Source organism: Mixophyes fleayi, chromosome 9 (genome assembly GCF_038048845.1).
Source record: "Mixophyes fleayi isolate aMixFle1 chromosome 9, aMixFle1.hap1, whole genome shotgun sequence".
Taxonomy (NCBI): Eukaryota; Metazoa; Chordata; class Amphibia; order Anura; family Limnodynastidae; genus Mixophyes; species Mixophyes fleayi.
The window spans coordinates 96,074,865-96,093,538 of NC_134410.1; the positions used below are offsets into that span (position 1 = coordinate 96,074,865).

The 18,674-nt window shown below is 37.2% G+C and overlaps 1 protein-coding gene across 1 annotated transcript in view; it reads right to left on the reverse strand.

Moving 5' to 3' along the window:
* PAPPA (pappalysin 1) overlaps window positions 1-18,674 on the reverse strand; it is a 373,767-nt gene that overhangs the window by 324,405 nt on the left and 30,688 nt on the right. The window contains exon 2 of the mRNA XM_075184705.1: window positions 13,355-14,423. Coding sequence (XP_075040806.1) covers window positions 13,355-14,423 — 1,069 coding nt within the window. The remainder of the gene's footprint in view (window positions 1-13,354; window positions 14,424-18,674) is intronic.

Sequence of the window (18,674 nt, forward strand, 5' to 3'; positions counted from 1 at the left end):
GAATGGAATTTTATAGTTTTACTATGAAGGCAGTAGGAGAAGTTGCGGTATGGCATACCACCGTATGCACCCCCCACTTGGACCACTGCTAAGCATTAAAGTTAATTCACATGTTCATATTTTAAAAGGGATTTCAAAATATTTTGTGATAACTGGCAAAAGTAGGTAATGGCTGCAGGGGCAATACCACCATTGGGTCACTGCTGGTAAAATATATAACATCCTGGAGATCACTGTTGAACTTGCTGGGGTAACTGCTTGCATAATATTCCAGAGGTCACTACTAGTAATAGTAATAATGTTTGGAATCATTGGAATCCCTGGCACCTGCTTACACGATGTATGGGATCACTGCTAGAATAATATATAGAATAATAGATTATATAATGTATGAGTTCACTGCTGGTATAATGTATGGGACCATTGCCTAATGGTTTTTCTGCTTGCATAGGAGCGATGCTGACTTGTGTCAGGCATTGTTTGGGGGACCCATTTTTAATCTCTGCATAGGGGTTCATTAGTTTTACTGCTTATGTCCTGTGCAGTAATCAAGAAATAGGCCTCCACTAAACCGTCCACTACAACCGCAGTTTAATGTAAAATGGAATAGTATATTACCACTGTGATTCTCAAACATTGTGTCAGAAAATATATGTATGTCATGCTGCCTGATGCTGCTGTGTTACAAAAATGTATAGGTAACATTTGAAAACTATTGCAACAGTTTCAATATAGTCATTGTGAATTATATGAAAATGTTATATTATATTTATGTAAATCAACTGTACTTCACTTTGGTTTTAAATTATACTCACATTCATTCTAAGCTTGGTTTGATATATTACAATGATTAACATTGGGGTGCCACACAAAAATTAATCATGCAGCATGTACGTAGGCAGGTGCGTTACAATACTAAAAGAAATGGGACCAGTGCTTTCCAGATGTGATTTTGTCAGTACATTTTTGGCAGTGTGTTTACCTGGGTTTCTTTGTCCGACTGCAGATTAAAGCAACTTGTCTTAGTACTGACGTAACATTAAATTGTTTGTTTAAATCTCATTTTGTTATTAAACAACATAGAAAAGTGAGGGGGTAATGAGAATGTATTTCATTAACCTCTGTGCGTAAAAAGACATATTTCTGCTATGCAGTGACTTCATGCAATAGGCAGCACAGTTACGGTACATCCTGGTGATTTTCGGGCAGTACGCTAAGCCCAGTCTGCACAAGCGCTGAACTGTCCTTGTTAGCTGCTGGTCTCTGAATGACGTCCAGGAGCCCTAACTTAGAGCAGGAAAAGAGACAATAAGAGCAGGAACAGATCTTAAATCTGGAGAAATTAAGGAAACAAAAAAAAAAAGAATGTATGAGGAGTAGGCCAATTAAAAAAAGACTTCTGTATTTGGAAAAACTAGCTATGTCGGAGAACAGCAGTGCCAGCACAAATAATTTGCTAAGTGTGTTGCAAATTAAATTCCAAGCAGCATAGATGCTCAGTGGAATGGATGTTTTGAACTGACTCAAGAAAGCTGCTCATCACATTGGTGCATCTGTTAACAACCTATATGAGAACTGAAAAGAAAAAGTTTTTCAACCATTTAGTTTCCTTGTTAATGGCCAAAGCGTCAATGTGAAAGAAATGAGTTAGGGCTACCTGAGCTGTGTCACAATGATGGAAGAAAAGCTAAATTCTTCTGAAATACGTACTGTATATTCCACATTTTGAAGGACTTGCAGGAAGAAGGAACCCCACTCTCATGGAGATGTTAAGAGTATGCTAATGGACACCCACCTTACAAATAAATCACAGCAGTTCATTACCTAAATAAATCATTTCACTAGGATTTCAATGGGACAGAAAGGCCCTAGCAGTGTTTCTCAATGTTAGTCCACAAGCCTCCCTAACAGGTTTTATATGTGATATATGTACTTGCGTATAGGTGACCTAATTGATGCATTCTTTTTTATTCAACTACCTGTGCTCAAACATGGATAATCTTAAAATCTGAACTGGTAGGATGGGAGGGAAGTGTTGAGGACTGAAGTTTGGAACCACTGTCCTAAGTTACTGATATTATTCCCCTTTCCTAAGGGACATCTTCTGTAGTGCTTTTTTCCAGGTATATTAGGGTAGCTGATAGAAATCGTAATCTTTGAGCATTTTCTTCAGTCTTCCAATATCTTCTCTGTAATCTACCCATTGTATCAGGTACTCAAACTTATTTAGAAACACTGTTAATTAACAATTCTTTCGACCACATACAGATCTTCTTCATCAACCATTATTGGCTTAGGTGCAGGATTTGCACACCCATGAAATATTAGATGTATATTTATGTATATTTATGGAGTTTATCTGGGTTAACTATTATAAACTTTTGGAATTTTTTCCACAAGGCTGAAGAACAAAGAAGGATATTATTACTGCAATGTGTGGGTTGTAAAAACACATGCATTTGGAATTTACACCTGTCCTTTAGTGGGTGCCTGTAGTGGGTACAAATGATACAACTGAAAACAAGTGTACTTACGAGAAATCCAGGATTTGCATAGGCCGCAACTGCGTCGGAACACCCTAACTGTACATGGGATGACTTTGTCCACCCCTTACCTCCCCTGCCTATGACTTCTCAAGTCATAGGCAGTTGTAAGTGTTATTTGGGTTCAGACATGAATTGTATGTAATTACAATAATATTTTACACAAGATAACCTATGCAATTGGATGGACGACCGAACATGAGTCAGGCCCAGTGTGTCAAACCATTATTTTAGAAAAATATGACCAAGACCACACAGGCTAAAAATTCACAGACCTTAACCATCTCCAAAAAGCCTGAAGAGGGTGACACTTTTTAGCAACTATCCCCAGATTAGAAACTAAGTAGATTTTTCTATTACAGTCATTGGTTCCAGCAGGATTACATTTAGATTTTGAACTTGGTTTATTTTTTTATCAATTAATAAGGTTTTTTATTATGTGCCTTTTTTCCTCTTCATTTTTTCGCTATTCAATACCTATATTTTATAATTTTCACACATTTTTAATAATATTTTTAAATCAGATGTAGAAATTAAAGAGAATTATGTTTAATATAAACAACTTTTATATATTTTTGTACTTAAGAACTTTGTTTTAAAGAATGCTTGTTTTAAAAGAAGGACCTCTTTTACATTCCACTATTCTTAAAAAAGTTTGTTGTAGAGGACAAAACCCATTTGTTAATTCTACACAGATTCTACCCAGTTTCAGTTCTACAGTCCACTGTACAAGGGAGCAGAGGGCATTCCACCTGCATTCCATTCGCTCTCTGTGGCTGCATCAAAGACCGCCAGCTGCTGGAAGAGATCTGGGACCGAAAAAAGAATGGACTACTGCATTCTGTACACCACATATTGAAAACGGAGTTAGGAAGAGAGAATAGCGTAAGATAATACTAACTTGTGTTTGTATCCAAACCACTCGTTTTAGTTAACAAATATGAAATGTGTGAACTTTATTTCTTCTTGATCTCTTTGACACGTATATTTTTTCAAGGAAATTAGTAGTATTAGTTTTTTTATACATATGAGATCAATTTATTTAATAAATGGACAATAATTTATATTCCAGCTAGAGCTTCCTTTTTTTCTCTATACATCTCCTACATAATATGCATGATATTTTGGCATCCGATGTACACTATATTTGTCACATTATATAAACTCCCAATGGTGATTTACATTTTGTATATAATTACAATATATATATATATATATATATATATATATATACATTAAATGCATAAGAAATTGTGCACTTTAATTTGGTTTGTCTATAGTTAAAATGTTTAAACGTCATTAAAACTTTAGTGAGCACAGCCTTTTTTTGAATATTTTTATCTGTGTTAGAATCTCAAGCTTCTTGGAGTGTTGCATGAAGAAGCTCTTGGTTCCTTTGAAAAGCTTTACTTCTGTCAGTGACAACTGGAAGACAAGCGACAATGGGGAGACCAGATATAAAAGCTGGGTGATACTTATAATTTGTGAAAGAAGGGCTTTGAGTTTAATTATTTTGAGCACTATTATAAGTCAGCTATGTTGTAAGATGTTCAACCAGTCATCCTAGCTGAACATCTAAGTTTGATTGATTCATGCGGCTTAATCATTAATAAGCGGGTGAAATTTAAGCTTATTCACAGTATCAGGCAAAAAATTCCTCCAGAATGTTGAAGTAAATTAAACTTCTTAAACAAAAAACAATTCTTCTGGGTGACTAAACAACATCTCTTGGAACACCAAAAAAGCTGTTTGTTCAGAACTAGGGAGAACACAACTGGGAATGAAACAAGCCATTTTAGTAAGACAAACTATAACCAAAATAATGAGTATTTCTTGGGAAGTTTAACAATAAAATCCATGGAAAATGTACCAGATCTTCCCAGAATTATTTGAGAAAGGATTATAATCTGAGTCCAGTAGATTATATATATATATATATATATACAGATAGATAGATAGATAGATAAATAGATAGATAGATAGATAGATAGATAGATAGATAGATAGATAGATAGATAGATATAATGATCAATGTTTTGTTCTAGTATATATATATATATATATATATATATATATATATATATATATATATATATATATATATATTAAATCATTGATCATCATAGGTCGAGTAACCATTATGTTAGGTGGATATTTTCATAGTTTCTCTTAATATGAGACAGGAGATCAGATGGGTAAGTAACTCTTAAAAATTTGTTTTCTGGATATAAGGCTGCTTTTATCAGAAAGGAGTACAATCTCCCAGGCATCGGTAGGAACTAAAACAAAACAACCCACATGGAACTAAGAGCTGTGAACTATCCAAATATACAAAAAGTAGATCCAGTCAGCTGGAGAGCTGTGAACACACTAGACAAGGTCAGGGACTGGAGAAAGAAGGATAATCAAGGTTACAAGCTATGGAGAGGACTGGAGAGCAGAGTGATCATGTCAGCCAAAGTTCAGCAACAGATTTCAATTTTTTTTTCTTTGTGCAATCAGTTTTTATTGAAAAAGATACAAAAATGCAGACATATACCATGATAAAATAGTACAATAAATTTGTCGCTAGTCACAGAGGGTATTGATATGGTCTTACTCATTTTAACAAGCATATACTTTTTTAGATAACAAGAGAAAAGATAAACTGAAAAAAAATACTCAAAAAATATACATAGAGCAAATGAGTTAGTTTGGAAAGGGGAGCAGTGGCAGGTCTATGGTTATGGAAGTGAGATTGATGATTTAAGAGATATACATTACTTTTCGACCTCTAAGATACATTGTCACCAAGTCACCTGGAGAGGAACAAAAACCGCTTGGAAAGGACTGGTATGTTCATTACAGCCATTTTGTATGACAACATTCCAGGCAAGCACCTACCTGACGCCATGATGTTCTGTATGGGTTAGGAGACATAAGATCTATAGTTAAGAGATTATACTCAAGCCACAAGTACCAAACTGAGGCAAATTCATTATAGCAATCCATGGCATACATAGTGATGTGGTCCATTGTCATGCAGAGATCCAGCTTATCAAACTAGTCCTTTATCGAAGGGGGAGCATTAAGCTTCCATTTGACACAAATAACTTCCTTTGCCGCATTACTTAAATGCTTCAGAAGAGCTTTTTTTGGACTTGGAAATTGGGAATTATATGTTATTCAGGCCCCAAAAATCAGAACCAGCTGGAACAATTTCCCTGAGATAATAATGATCTCCTGCCAGAAAGGAGCAAGTCTGGAGCAGCTTCACCATATATCAAGAGGTGAACTACTGGCCTGGTCACAATGCCAAGAGATGTCAGGAAGACCAGGAAACATTTCATGGAGTATGGTAGGACACCTATACCATCTTGAAATTACATTATATTTTGCTTCTATAATTCAGATGCTCTGGGCAGATGCCTGGGTATATCAAAATATGTTATTTCATGCTGAATCTTCTATTTCCTGTTCTTGATTCTAAGTGGAACTGAACTTGGGTAGGGAATAAAAAGTTATAAATGTAAGCGATAGTATGAGAGGGGGACTGCTGAACTGTGCACAATGTCTCAAAGGGTGTTTTCTCTCTTTGTAAAATATTGTTTCTATTAAGTGTCCTCACAAATTGTCTGCCCTGTATATAGGTCTACAGCTCTGAGTTAGCACTTTCAGGACCGATTGTACTTGATGAAGGCCCACAAATCCACCAGTTGGCCAGTCCTTGGTTCCACATCCTTTTGCCAGTATCACATGGTAGACGGACACATACCTGGTGTAAAGGACTTGTTAAATGTCTGAAAGGTGAGTGATGAAATCTCTGTGGAGATGCTATGGAGAAGCCTAAGCTTTTTCCAGATGTTGAGGGTATGTCCAATGGTTTGGTGGTACACCTTAGGTACTATCGTTTCCATGGGACCACATCTTTTGGTTTAGAAACCAGTCTTCAATGCAGACCCACTATTTAAATCTGTGAGCATGTGACCAGTCTAAAATAAAATGCATAGTGATATACTAAAATATTTGGTACTTGTAACCTTCCCATATGTTTACATTGGAAAAAGATATCGTATTAAAATCTTGATGTCCATCCACCTCAGAAAAAGGACCGAACAGCCACTGGAAGCCTGGGAGTGGTATTAAAAATTGGGAGTGTATACAGTATTTAGGGAACAACAGTCATTTTAATAATGGTGACTCTCCCAAGCCTAGAGAAATGTTGCCTTCTCCATTTCCCAAAATCCTCTTCAATCTTCCTAAACGGTGTCCTGAAATTAACCCTATATAAGTTATTCATGTCCTTAGTCAAATGAATGCCCAGGAATTGGACCAGACAGGGGCGCCATCCCCTCTTACCATTTGTTCAGTTGCGGTGAGTAATTGATCTTGAAATTGGATAATTATCTGAATCTCTTGAATTCCAACATCAAGTTGGACAAGCAAATTATGGGGTTAATTATGATTGCTAGTTGGTCATCAGCGAATAAGGTTAACTTATGTTCCAATGAATCTACTCAGATTTCATTATTAGGATTAGCTCTTATGGCCCTAGCCAGCACTTCATGCACAAGATGAAGGTTAAAGGAGACAGAGGGCACCACTGTCTGGTCCTATTGGAAAGGACTTAGTTAAAGTCCCATTTATTTTGATTTTCATATAAGGCATTAAATAAATAGAGAGAATCCTTGCCACACAGCAGGGCTTAGACTTTTGTAACCAAGCTGCCTAGACATGAATATCCAATCCATCCTATCACATGCTTTTTCAGCATAAGTAGATAATAGAATACATATAATACTTGAGGAGGAAGCATTGTCTATTAGATTAATCATTTTAGTGCCATTGTTTTTAACTACCCTCCCCAGTGGCGCACGCAGGGGGGGTTTCTGGGTCTACAGCACCGCCGCGGACGCTTCTTTGACAGTGCCGTGGCTGCTGTGTAGTACAGTGCTGCCGAAACGGAGCTGCTGCGCATGCGCAGCTATCTCGCTGTTTGTTTGTTTTTTTCCGGTGGGGGGGTGCTCCCCGGGATAAAGCCTACTTGATCATTATGTATAACTTCCAGCAGCAATGGTTTCAACCTATTTGCAACCATTTTTAGAAAAAAGCTTTAGATCTATGCTTAGGAGGGATGTTGGTCTATAACTCTGGCATGATCATGGATGTTTACCCTCCTTTGGAAGAAGGTATATGTCTCAAAGGCCTGTGAATGGGAATTCTAAGTTTCCGATATTTCATTGATGGCATGGAGGAGCATTGGAGCAGATGAACTTCCCTCTAAGTAAGTCCGGTGGTCGAAGTAAAAATTCTGTAAAGGTTATTAATAAATCATTTGTACAAGCAAACCCTTCAAATGTATGCGCTTTTCTTATTTTAGGGGATAGACAATTCCAAGTTTCAATTTTGGTACCATCCATATTGAGACCTATAGGAGATGTAGCAAAGAAATTGGATTGAATTTGAATTTACAGTTGCCTAGTTTACTATATAATTGATGTTGGCAAAGATGTTCTAATACAAGTTTTACTTACTTCTGCTTCTTTTTTAAAACTGTTAGAAAAATATCAGGATGTTATCAAGTTAGGCCACCAGAAACTGGTGGAAGAAATCCTGTAAGACATTGTTAATAGAGTACTGAAATGTTGTTTTGGTATTACAGTGGTTGAAGGAGACTTCATAACTAGTCCGAAGCCAACCTTCCTCCTTTGGGGGCCCGGCAGTGGTAATTAAGTTGGGAGTATATGGAGCTTTTAAATAGGTAAAATAACAACCTGTCAGAGATCTCACCTCCCTAAGGATAGGTCAAGCAGCCACATCAGATAGTGTATGGCAGATTTAGACACTACTGTTTCTCACTCATGGCTAAAAGTTTTGAGAATGACACAAGTAATGACATAAATATTGTCAGATGTTGCTATGATATACTGAAGTAAAATTAAAAGCATTTTATAAGTGTCAAAGGATTTTATTGACAATTACATTAAGTTTATGCAAAGAACCAATATTTTCTGTTTTGACCCTTCTTTTTGAAGACCTCTGCAATTCATCCTGGCATGCTGTTAATCAACTTCTGGGCCACATACCGACCGATGGCTGCCTTTTCTTGCCTAATCAATGCTTGTGGTTTATCAGAATTTGTGGATTTTTGTTTGTCCACCCACCTCTTGAGCATTGACCACAAGTTCTCAATGGGATTAACATCTGGGGAGTTTCCTGGCCATGGACACAAAATTTGGATGTTTTCATCCTGAGCCACTTAGTTATCACTTTTGCCTTATGGCAAGGTGCTCCATCATGCTAGAAAAGGCATTGTTTGTTGCCAAACTTGGATGGTTGGGAGAATTTGCTCTTGGAGGATATTTTGGTACCATTCTTTATTCTTGGCTGTGTTCTTAGGGCAAATTGTGAGTGAGCCCACTCCCTTGGCTGAGAAGCAAACCCACACATGAATGGTCTCAGGATGCTCAACTGGGATGTTTTCCTGTTGGCGTGACACAAGACTGATGGAAGCGTTCACCTTTCCTTCTCCGGCCACGTGTTTTTCCAGATGCCCCAAACAATCTTAAAGGGGATTCATTAGAGAAAATGCCTTTACCCTAGTTCTCAGCAGTCCAATCACTGTACCTTTTGCAAAATATCAATCTGTCCCTGATGTTTTTCCTGGAGAGAAGTGGCTTCGTTGCTGGCTTTCTGGACACCAGGCCATCCTCCGAAAGTCTTTGCCTCACTGTGTGTTCAGATGCACTCACACCTGCCTGCTGCCATTCCTGAGCAAGCTCTGCACTGGTGGTGCCCCGATCCTGCAGCAGAATGAACTTTAAGAGACGGTCCTAGCACTTGCTGGATGTTCTTGGGTGCCCTGAAGCCTTCTTCACAACTATTGAACCTTTCTCCTTGAAGTTCTTGATGATCAGATAAATGGTTGATTCCTTGCCTATGAAGCCCTTTTTGTGCAAAGCATTGATGACTGCATGTGTTCCCTTGCAGATAATCATGGTTAACAGAGGAAGAACAATTATCTCAAGCACCACCCTTCTTTTAAAGCTTCCAGTCTGTTATTCTAACTCAATCAGTATTACAAAGTGATCTCCAGCCTTGTCCTTGTCAACACTTTCATCTGTGTTAACAAGAGAATCACTAACCTGATGTCAGATGGTCCTTTTGTGGCAGTGCCGAAATGCAGTGAAAATTATGTTTTTGGCATAAAGTTCATTGTCATGGCAAAGAGGGACTTAATTGCAATTCATCTGATCTCTCTTCATGACATTAAGGAGTATATGCAAATTGCGATCATAAAAACTGAGGCACCAGACTTTGTGAAAAATACTATTTGTGTCATTCTCCAAACTTTTGTCCATGACTGTACACAGTTGAGCTCTTGTCTTATTTAATTGCAACAAAAAAAACAAATCTGCCTATTCAAAAGCATTCTTTGAAGGTGGGCTTTCAACAGTAGTAGAAGTACATCCTCTTTGTGGGGTGAAGGAAGCCTGGCAATCCTGGTTCACCCTTCCAAGGTCCCTCCTCTGCTCTCTAGAGCTTCATTCATTGTGCATTCGCCAGACCCACATATGATCCGAAGAGCTTCTTGGTTTGGCTACACATGTACTGGCCCCCCTGCTCAAAGGAGCAGAGACGGAGGGCCCAGGAGGATGGAAGTCAGCAATATTATGCTCCACCTCTAATTTCCAAGATTTTGCTGTTTTTGGCTCATGTGCCATGTACACACAAGTGATATTGATTGATTTATTGATTGACTGATTGATTTGTGATAGTACAAAATAAGAATTTTTCTTGCTAAAATATTTTAGCTTGATTGGATAAAAGGATAAAGTATCAAAAATGACACTTTCCATGACTCTGCCAGTTGTAACTTTAAAGGAATTAAAGCAATTTAGCAGATATGCTCCAGCAGATTAATTTACATCAAAATCTTCTAGGTCATTAGCCCCAAAATATGGTTCTATTCAATTGTCAACAAATAAGACCATTGCCAGGAACAAGAGATTCTAGAGAATAAAAAACATTAAATCTCAGCCCTGGCCTTCAGAGTTGCTGCTAACTACTTTACTATATAGGAAATTACTGTATTTTAATGTAGTTGTCAAACAAGTAACTCGGTAGAAAAACACAAACAAAATGTGTTGTTGCAACTGGTAATGTTATGAATTTTGTACATCCACAAGAGGTAGAAGCATGTCTACTGCAACAATGTTTACAGAATATCCTTGACACACATTAATAATAATAATACAAATATTATATTTAATTGCAAAAGAGTTTTTGCATTGAATATTTCTATAATGTTTTCCTTGCAATAATTTCACAGGTCACTTGTGTTGTTTTTCTTTTAATACTGTCTTTCTAATGCTTACTGAAGACAGCCCTTAGAAATCAACCATACTAACAGCTGCGGACCACTGAACCCACACGGGAGCCGACATCACACAGCAGAGACCCTATTGGCTGTCTGTCTGAGCACACTGATTAAATAAGACTGTTGCCAGCTTCAAGAAACGGAAAAAGGAGGCCCCCTGTAACTGGAGACAGGAGAAAGAAATGCTTAGAGCAAAGTAAAGCAAGAGAGTATTTCCATTTAACCTAGCTCCGTCACTGAAAGAAAAACCCAGAGTTTAAAAGATATACAGTCGAGCAAATCACATTTACCATTGATATTTTGCTTTGTAGCTTTCCAATAGATATGACAGTTTTAACTACATGTATAAAAAATTGTTTCAGTGACACATTCTGCACTAAAACTAGTTCAAAGCTTCTAACTTTTACATCCAGGACATAGGGAAAAAAAAAATCACCAAAAGTTCCACAAGAAGTTAATGCTGCATGAGACACTGGGAGGAGAAATGACATATCCATTAGAACAAGGAGTTGACACTGGGATTTAATCTGATGATTTTATGAAGCTTTATATTGTTTTACATGGGAAAATTTCAGTTGCCGGAGAATTTGGTAACTAGTGGGAGACTTGGGGCAAAGTGACTACTAGGTAATATAAATACTTATTCTCTAGCAGTATCCTACATGTAAATCACATATAGTAACTTGTTTGCTTTCTCTCAAAATATTTTCCTTGTATATAAAATTATGATAATTATATATGATTTTTATTCTGTGAAAACATCAGATATCTTGAACAGAATGCATACAACATACTGGAGACAACCCACCTACAACAAATATACTCTATATTGTAACTTTTAATGTAGAGTACTTACCAGAAAAGCACTAGAGAGCTTTAGAGCCACAGGTACATCATATCCACCACAGAAATCAACTTAAATAACTATGTGTAAAATACAAGTTGCCATAACTACTATTAACATTCACAGATACAATATATCAGAAGTTTATTAGATTTAAAGAAGGTTGAGGTAAGGATTTGATCAGGAAGGGCTGGCAAATTTTAGCCCGGGGGACAAGAGTCGACTCAGCAGCCTATTAGGAACATTTTAAAGGAGAAAATGCAGGTGGTCCAGTTACCCAGCCCAAGGTAGCCCAATATGGGATGCCCCGCTGCCCCCCAGCCTAGCCTGCCCCTGGCTTTGACTGTGCGGGGAGATTTTGTCTATACATACGACATGATGATAACAGAGAGGAATCACTTGAATTCAGCTTTAAGTCAAATATCTCAAGTTCTGAAGAAGCAAACATTTACATACATTTTTGTTAATGTTAGAATATTATTTTTCATGTTAGATCTAACCCTGCCTAGGATGTGTGCAGTGCAAATCTGTGATTAAAGGGTGTCAACTGTATACCGTCCCCATAGTGATTAGATTTTAAAATACATGTGAATGTGATATGTAATATACTTAAACAAATATCCATATGGTCTTTGACTATATCTGTGATATATCTCATAGCCCATATAATCAATTACAAATAGTTTAATTTACCAGTGCCAAACCATTTTATTGAATAGTCACATTTAATAAGTTGATTAAGATTCCATGTGGCTGAAAATGTGAGTAGGTTAATATGAGGTACAGGCAAAATGAACACGATTGGACATAGGGAGGTTTTCTAGAGTAAAAACATTGCATATTTAATCGAATGTTCATGTGGGCATTCTTTTATGAGAACACAAGGCTGTCAATGATTTTCAAACAGTATCACGCAATGGTTTAAACAAACACTTTGAAGTGTATTTTTTATGTGATGATAATAGAGAAGCTCTATTCTTGCCAAGCATTATTTCTTAATTATTCAGATGTGAAAAATATTTTACCCTACAAACTGGAGACACCGGTCATGTGACGTGTATAATATTGTGACGTGTGACTTTACTACTAATTGCTCACTAATTAATGTGCTTTTCTATACATATGTGAGTGTAGATTTCTGTTATCCATCTGTTATCCATCATATTGGAATATGAAGTGATGAATATGTAATTAATTGGACAGAAATAGAAACAACAATATACAATTAAATGTATTTTTATTATCCTACTTGAGACATTGATTGCATATGTGTTCCAGTGTATGTAGGCAGAAAATGTGTCAGGTTTACAAAGCACAGGGATAAAAAAAGTATCTGCCTGCACTGATACCTAAAGCAACAACGCAAGGCCACGACAATTAGATTACACCAACAGCAAACTCAGTAACTGCATATATTATATTTGAAGAAGTATTATGTTTTTTTTACCATCATTTTATTTAATGAAATCAAAGTACCAATCTTTGGAAAGCATCCAAAACATATGAGCATTCATGGATACAGAAATTTGTACTAATACTTTACCAATCACATGTGAACAAAAATCTTACAAATACAAAGCCAACGTAATACTACATAAATAATCGTACCTGTAAGGTGATTTTGGATCAAAGCAAGTCTTTGTGACATCGGTGACATTTGGATTACAGCAAGCTCCACCATCATAATCCAATTCTTCGATATTACAATCCATATCGCACACACTGTTTTCTTTCCTATTAGAGTACAAACAAGAGCTGCGTCCACGACAATCACCACCATCATACCCGGTAAGCTTATGGTTGCACTCTGGATCACATTCAGTGCTACCAATCTTTGTGATGTCACAATTAGTAAGGATGAGTCGGTATCGTAGGAAGGAGTCATTCCTTTCCAGCACATTTAATTCCCAGGTGATGTTGTAAGGGGTAAATGCCTCATTCAGCTTTTTATGCTGAAGCTCAATCTGTTCTTTGGTGACTGTTGGATTCTCATGGCTGTCATCATATACATTGACTACCGTATAACGTACAACTCTAGGTCCACGAAAGCCTGCAACCATGTTGTAGCTAGAGATCACCTGCAAATTGTCACAGAGGGTTTGCCCACACTGAGGAAGGTCTAAATTTGTGTCCAGCGATGAAACATGGAGATAAACATTTTCAGTTTGTGGGATTTTACCATCTTTCATTGGAGACCAGTTGTTTTTCACATTCTCAAAGCTATCCTGAAGAACAAGTTGAGGTAGAGATGTACTCAGTCCATGAAATGCCTGGTCCATATCAAGCAATATTTCTTTCTGTGTTCGAGCTATTTTCCAGAGTCTAAATTGTTCCATATAGCCTCTATAATTCTGATTTTGAGCATTTCCACCAATCATTAGAGTTTTACATTTCCGAGCAAAAGGGCTGAAGATCGGGCCAACTTGTTCAGTACTTGTTGCCACTTGTGCCCCATTGATATAAAGCTTTATTATACGACCACTGTAGGTTACAGTTAGATGGACCCACTGATTTGGGAGGTAGTTGCGATGAGCAGTGATGGTGGTCATTTTTCGAGCACGATCTGTCTTTAAGTTGAAGAAATAGTGTGGTTCTCTTGTACCCTGGTCGCTCATGGCTTCAATTCCAAGAATCCATCCACGATCATGAGACGTATAAGTACATTTGTCATAAAGTCCTAAGTGTCCCCAGAAAAGAAAAATATATAAATAAGAATGATGCAATATATTACTTTTTTTTCCAAGAGACATATTTTGTTAAATATATTTTGTCATTATTTCATAGGATTTTAGCTTCAATTACTTCCTTTGTATAATTTTTACTTTGCTAGATATTAATAAAACACCAACATAAGGAGTTGCCTTCACTATTTAACTTTTTGGAAGTACATTGTTTTTTTGTAGTCTATAAAAGAAATCAGCCAGTAATATGATTACCTCAGTCCAAACATGATACTCTAGGAAACTCACAACAATCATGGACAAGCAAACATCAGAGTCAAGGCTATTGTTTTCTCAAAATAACGTATGTTGCGTCATCATAATGATTATTCAATCAGTAGATAATATATAATTGTGCCTTATTATTTCAACGTTTACAATTGCTTAACTCACAACTTTTGGGGGGGAAAAAAAACTGCTGTACATGAATATAATTTCAGTACTACTGCTCGTATATATTGACTATTATTCAGTATTGCATAATACGGCAACAATAACAGTATCCACTATTTCTCAATAGCACAATTGTTTCATGCATGTACAGTTTGCTGTTCTAAAAGCAATACAGTATATTTTAATTATAAAACCACAACAGAAAAAAAAATGGATTAAAATGGTGCATTCCATGTAAATATTATTTTAACAGTTGTATGCATTTTTTTATGTTTCTTTTGGAAATTAGTATGGAAAAATAATTGATATTTTTGTTTTACACAGCCGTGTGGACAATTACACTTCACAATATTTGTTAACTGGATAGAGTTATTACATTCTGCAGACTGCAAAACATTATAGCAGGGGCCCAGATGCAGGTTTCTAAAAGTGTTCACTTTAATTCAGCCAAATATTGACTTTTTTTTTCTTGCTGTAACTTTATTTTTCTAAACTAAAAAAAATTAAAAACAAAAGCTGTCTCACACCATTATTTAATCATGTCACTCTGCCATTAGAACACACTGGTCTACCGAGGACTGACCCATAAACATATCGCACTGCCTTTAGTACACTACGATCTCAGGAAAGACTGACCCATAAACATATCATGAAATCATTAGTACACTTTGGAAACACTGCCTCATAAACATTAATTTGGTTACAGGCTAATAATAAAGAAAAGGAGATGCACGTGTGTCTGACTTTATGGAAATAGAGTGATTGGCATTATAGATGAAGAAACCTATACTCCATTATTCACTGTAATTGGCAATGTGGTTGGGGCTAAGTAGTCTTGCCAGTTACAATGTATACAAACCTCACGTAGCTTACAGATACCCAAAAAATGTAACAGCCCATAATCTGCATTGCTATGTTTGATGTATAAATCATACTTGCAAACTCTCCCGGAATGTCCGTGAGACTCCCGAAATCCGGGTCGGTCTCACGGACATGTGGCGAGGCTGATGGGCATGTACTCTGCATATGGGGCATGCAGTGAAATCTGGTGGCAGGTAGGGATGTTGATGGGCCTGTAAGGGGCATGTGGTGAGATGTGATGGCATGGGGGCAGGTCTGATGGCATGTGAGGGGAAATGTATAGATTCTGCACATAACATAAAGACACCTCCAAGTTTAATTAGGTAAATGGGTGGTCTAAATGTGATAGTAGGCAGGACATTTTATTTTACTTTTGACAACATATACATTATTTTTTCAAACTAAAATCATGCAATAAAATCATCATTAAAAGTGCAGATATGGGGATCTGCACCTCTGTATGTGAATGGCAGAAAATGAATATATACCCCCCAGCCCCCCCCCCCCCCACACACACACACATATATATCTGCACTATGCCTCTGCACATTTTTTCAGTCTGGTTCATCAAACACCCTCAGATACTTTTACACAGGTCCCATACATAGGTATTTTTATTGTCTGTATATGTGAAACCACTATTTGATATAACATATGCCAAATGCTGTGCATTGCTGAGCTCAATAACATACAAACAACATCAATTAAATAGCAAGAGAGTTTATACTTAATGCATACCTTTCACCAGATCTTATGATTTATTTCTTTTTTTTATCTTTGTTTTACTACATTGTGTCTTCTGAGTGACTGGCAACTTTGCAGACTTGAAGACTGAAATATTGTGTGGTATGGTTGATTCATACACAGGGACAGGGTCAGTGATGTCACAGCAACTCATATTACTGCAGTCTCAGCATTAATAACCTGAATCAGAGCCAAAGATGTGTGAGGAGCTTCAATTGCCTGTAATTGAGCGGGCAGGTGAGACTTTAATTTATGGGGCTCAGTGGTTGTGAGCTTTCAGGTTTTTTTTAATACCAAGGAGAAAAAACATCTTGAATGGTTTTTCATGCGAGAGAGTAAAAAATGTTTTTCCTATATAATGTAGACAGTGTAGAATGGTGCTAAAAGACCTATTCAATTAACTGCTCATGTAACTTTCTCATTCATTACCCACACAGCCTAGAGATTGGGCTATTGAGTGCTGAGGTGGTAATCTCTGGGAAGGGGAGTAAGCTATTTTCTGTGCACTTGGCTCCTCCCATTGAGTCAACAGCCCTGCACTGACTAGTCCGTCCGCCATGACAGGCAGACAGTTTCCCTGTTTCAGTGGAAACATTTTTAGGCTGGTCAGCGCATGGTTGTAACCTCTATTTATAGTGTGTCTTCCCTAAACTATATGCATAGAGAGTCACACACCTTTGCAGACATTTTGGTACCATTAAACATGAAAAGTCATCTTGCTATACATAGTTGCTAAAGTTACTAAACTAACAAATGCAAAAAATGAATTTGAGATAAAGATATATACTTTTGGGAAGTTCCAAAATATTCACTGTTCCTCATAAAGAAACAGTTTGTAGCAATCTACATAGTCCATCCAACATGTAGAATATACCTATGATCCAACAGAAATCCTAAGAACAGCTTGCCTGATGATTAATGAAAGTGCAGGATGTGTGGAGTACAAGATGGACCAATGCCAATCTGTAACTGCAGCAAAATCACACATAGCAATGACATTCTACCTGATGCCAATTAAGGCACTATGCCATTTAATGCATGTTGCATTCCAGAGCGCCTTAATCAAGTTGTAGCTGTGTGTACAGTATGTGCTCTGTGCTTGCTGCACACAGAAATCAGGGGCAGGTGAGGTGATTTCAAACAGAAGAGGGAATTCAAGGTCAATCCCCAGCCACAGCACACAGAGCTCAGGGAGGGGGCGTGCCTGGTCTTTTCTGGCTTTAATTGTCAAGTATCAAAGCAGCAGACATACGCTCCAGAGAGCAGATATTCTCCTAGAATCTATATGAAAAACTTTTATCAGTCAGGTGGAAAATAATGTGCTTAGGGCTCCTACGAACAGGCATTAATATCAGGTATTTAACGTGTGTTTTTAAATTCTGCTAAACAACTTTTAAAGCTAATAGTCCAAAAAATAACATAAGCAAATTAAACTTTACACACACTCTGCCATGACATTGTTTCCCTTTGCGCTAATTTCAATGCTGACTGTGGCGGTCAAGAGCATTAAGTTACGTTACTTAGTACGATATGTTGCAGGGAAGCATTGAGAACGCACTTTGAATACTTTATTGTACAAGGTTGTGTCATCTCTTTTAACAGGCGTTGTGTGTTTCAGCACCTGTGAGTACAGGACTCATCTTGGTGCGGACAAGGAAACATCAAGGAAGAAATACTGTAACATTTGTTCCTAGATAAAACATTGGTGTCATATGGGCTGTGAGATACCTTTATTTTCCAGCTTCAAAAATAAAAAACAGAATATCACTCTAACATTGTGTTCTGGCACAGGACACGGTTTCCTAAAAGGACACAGAAATCAGACTTCGTTATCAATGCTTCATATGTCAATCCCTCTTTCCTTAATTGCAGTAGTACAAATTATCGTATATGATAGTCACTGCACCAAGCAGAGAACATGAGTTCAACTGCCAGAGATTTTCTTAAAAGAGTCGATTTTTAATGTTTTGTTTACTGTAAAACGAGAGACACGAATGGCACAGGCATTCATACTTTGACTTGCATCCAAATGAAAAAAATGTTCCCCTTGTGATGAAAACTAGGCCAGGCCATGGAGCGTTTCCCCCTAATCCCAACTGGCAGACCTAGATAATTTCAATTAACATTTTAAACCATAGGGTAAGCAATGTTGCCACAGCTTTGATTTACTCCACTTTCACAGGGTAAAAATCGTAAAAGCTAACAAGCTG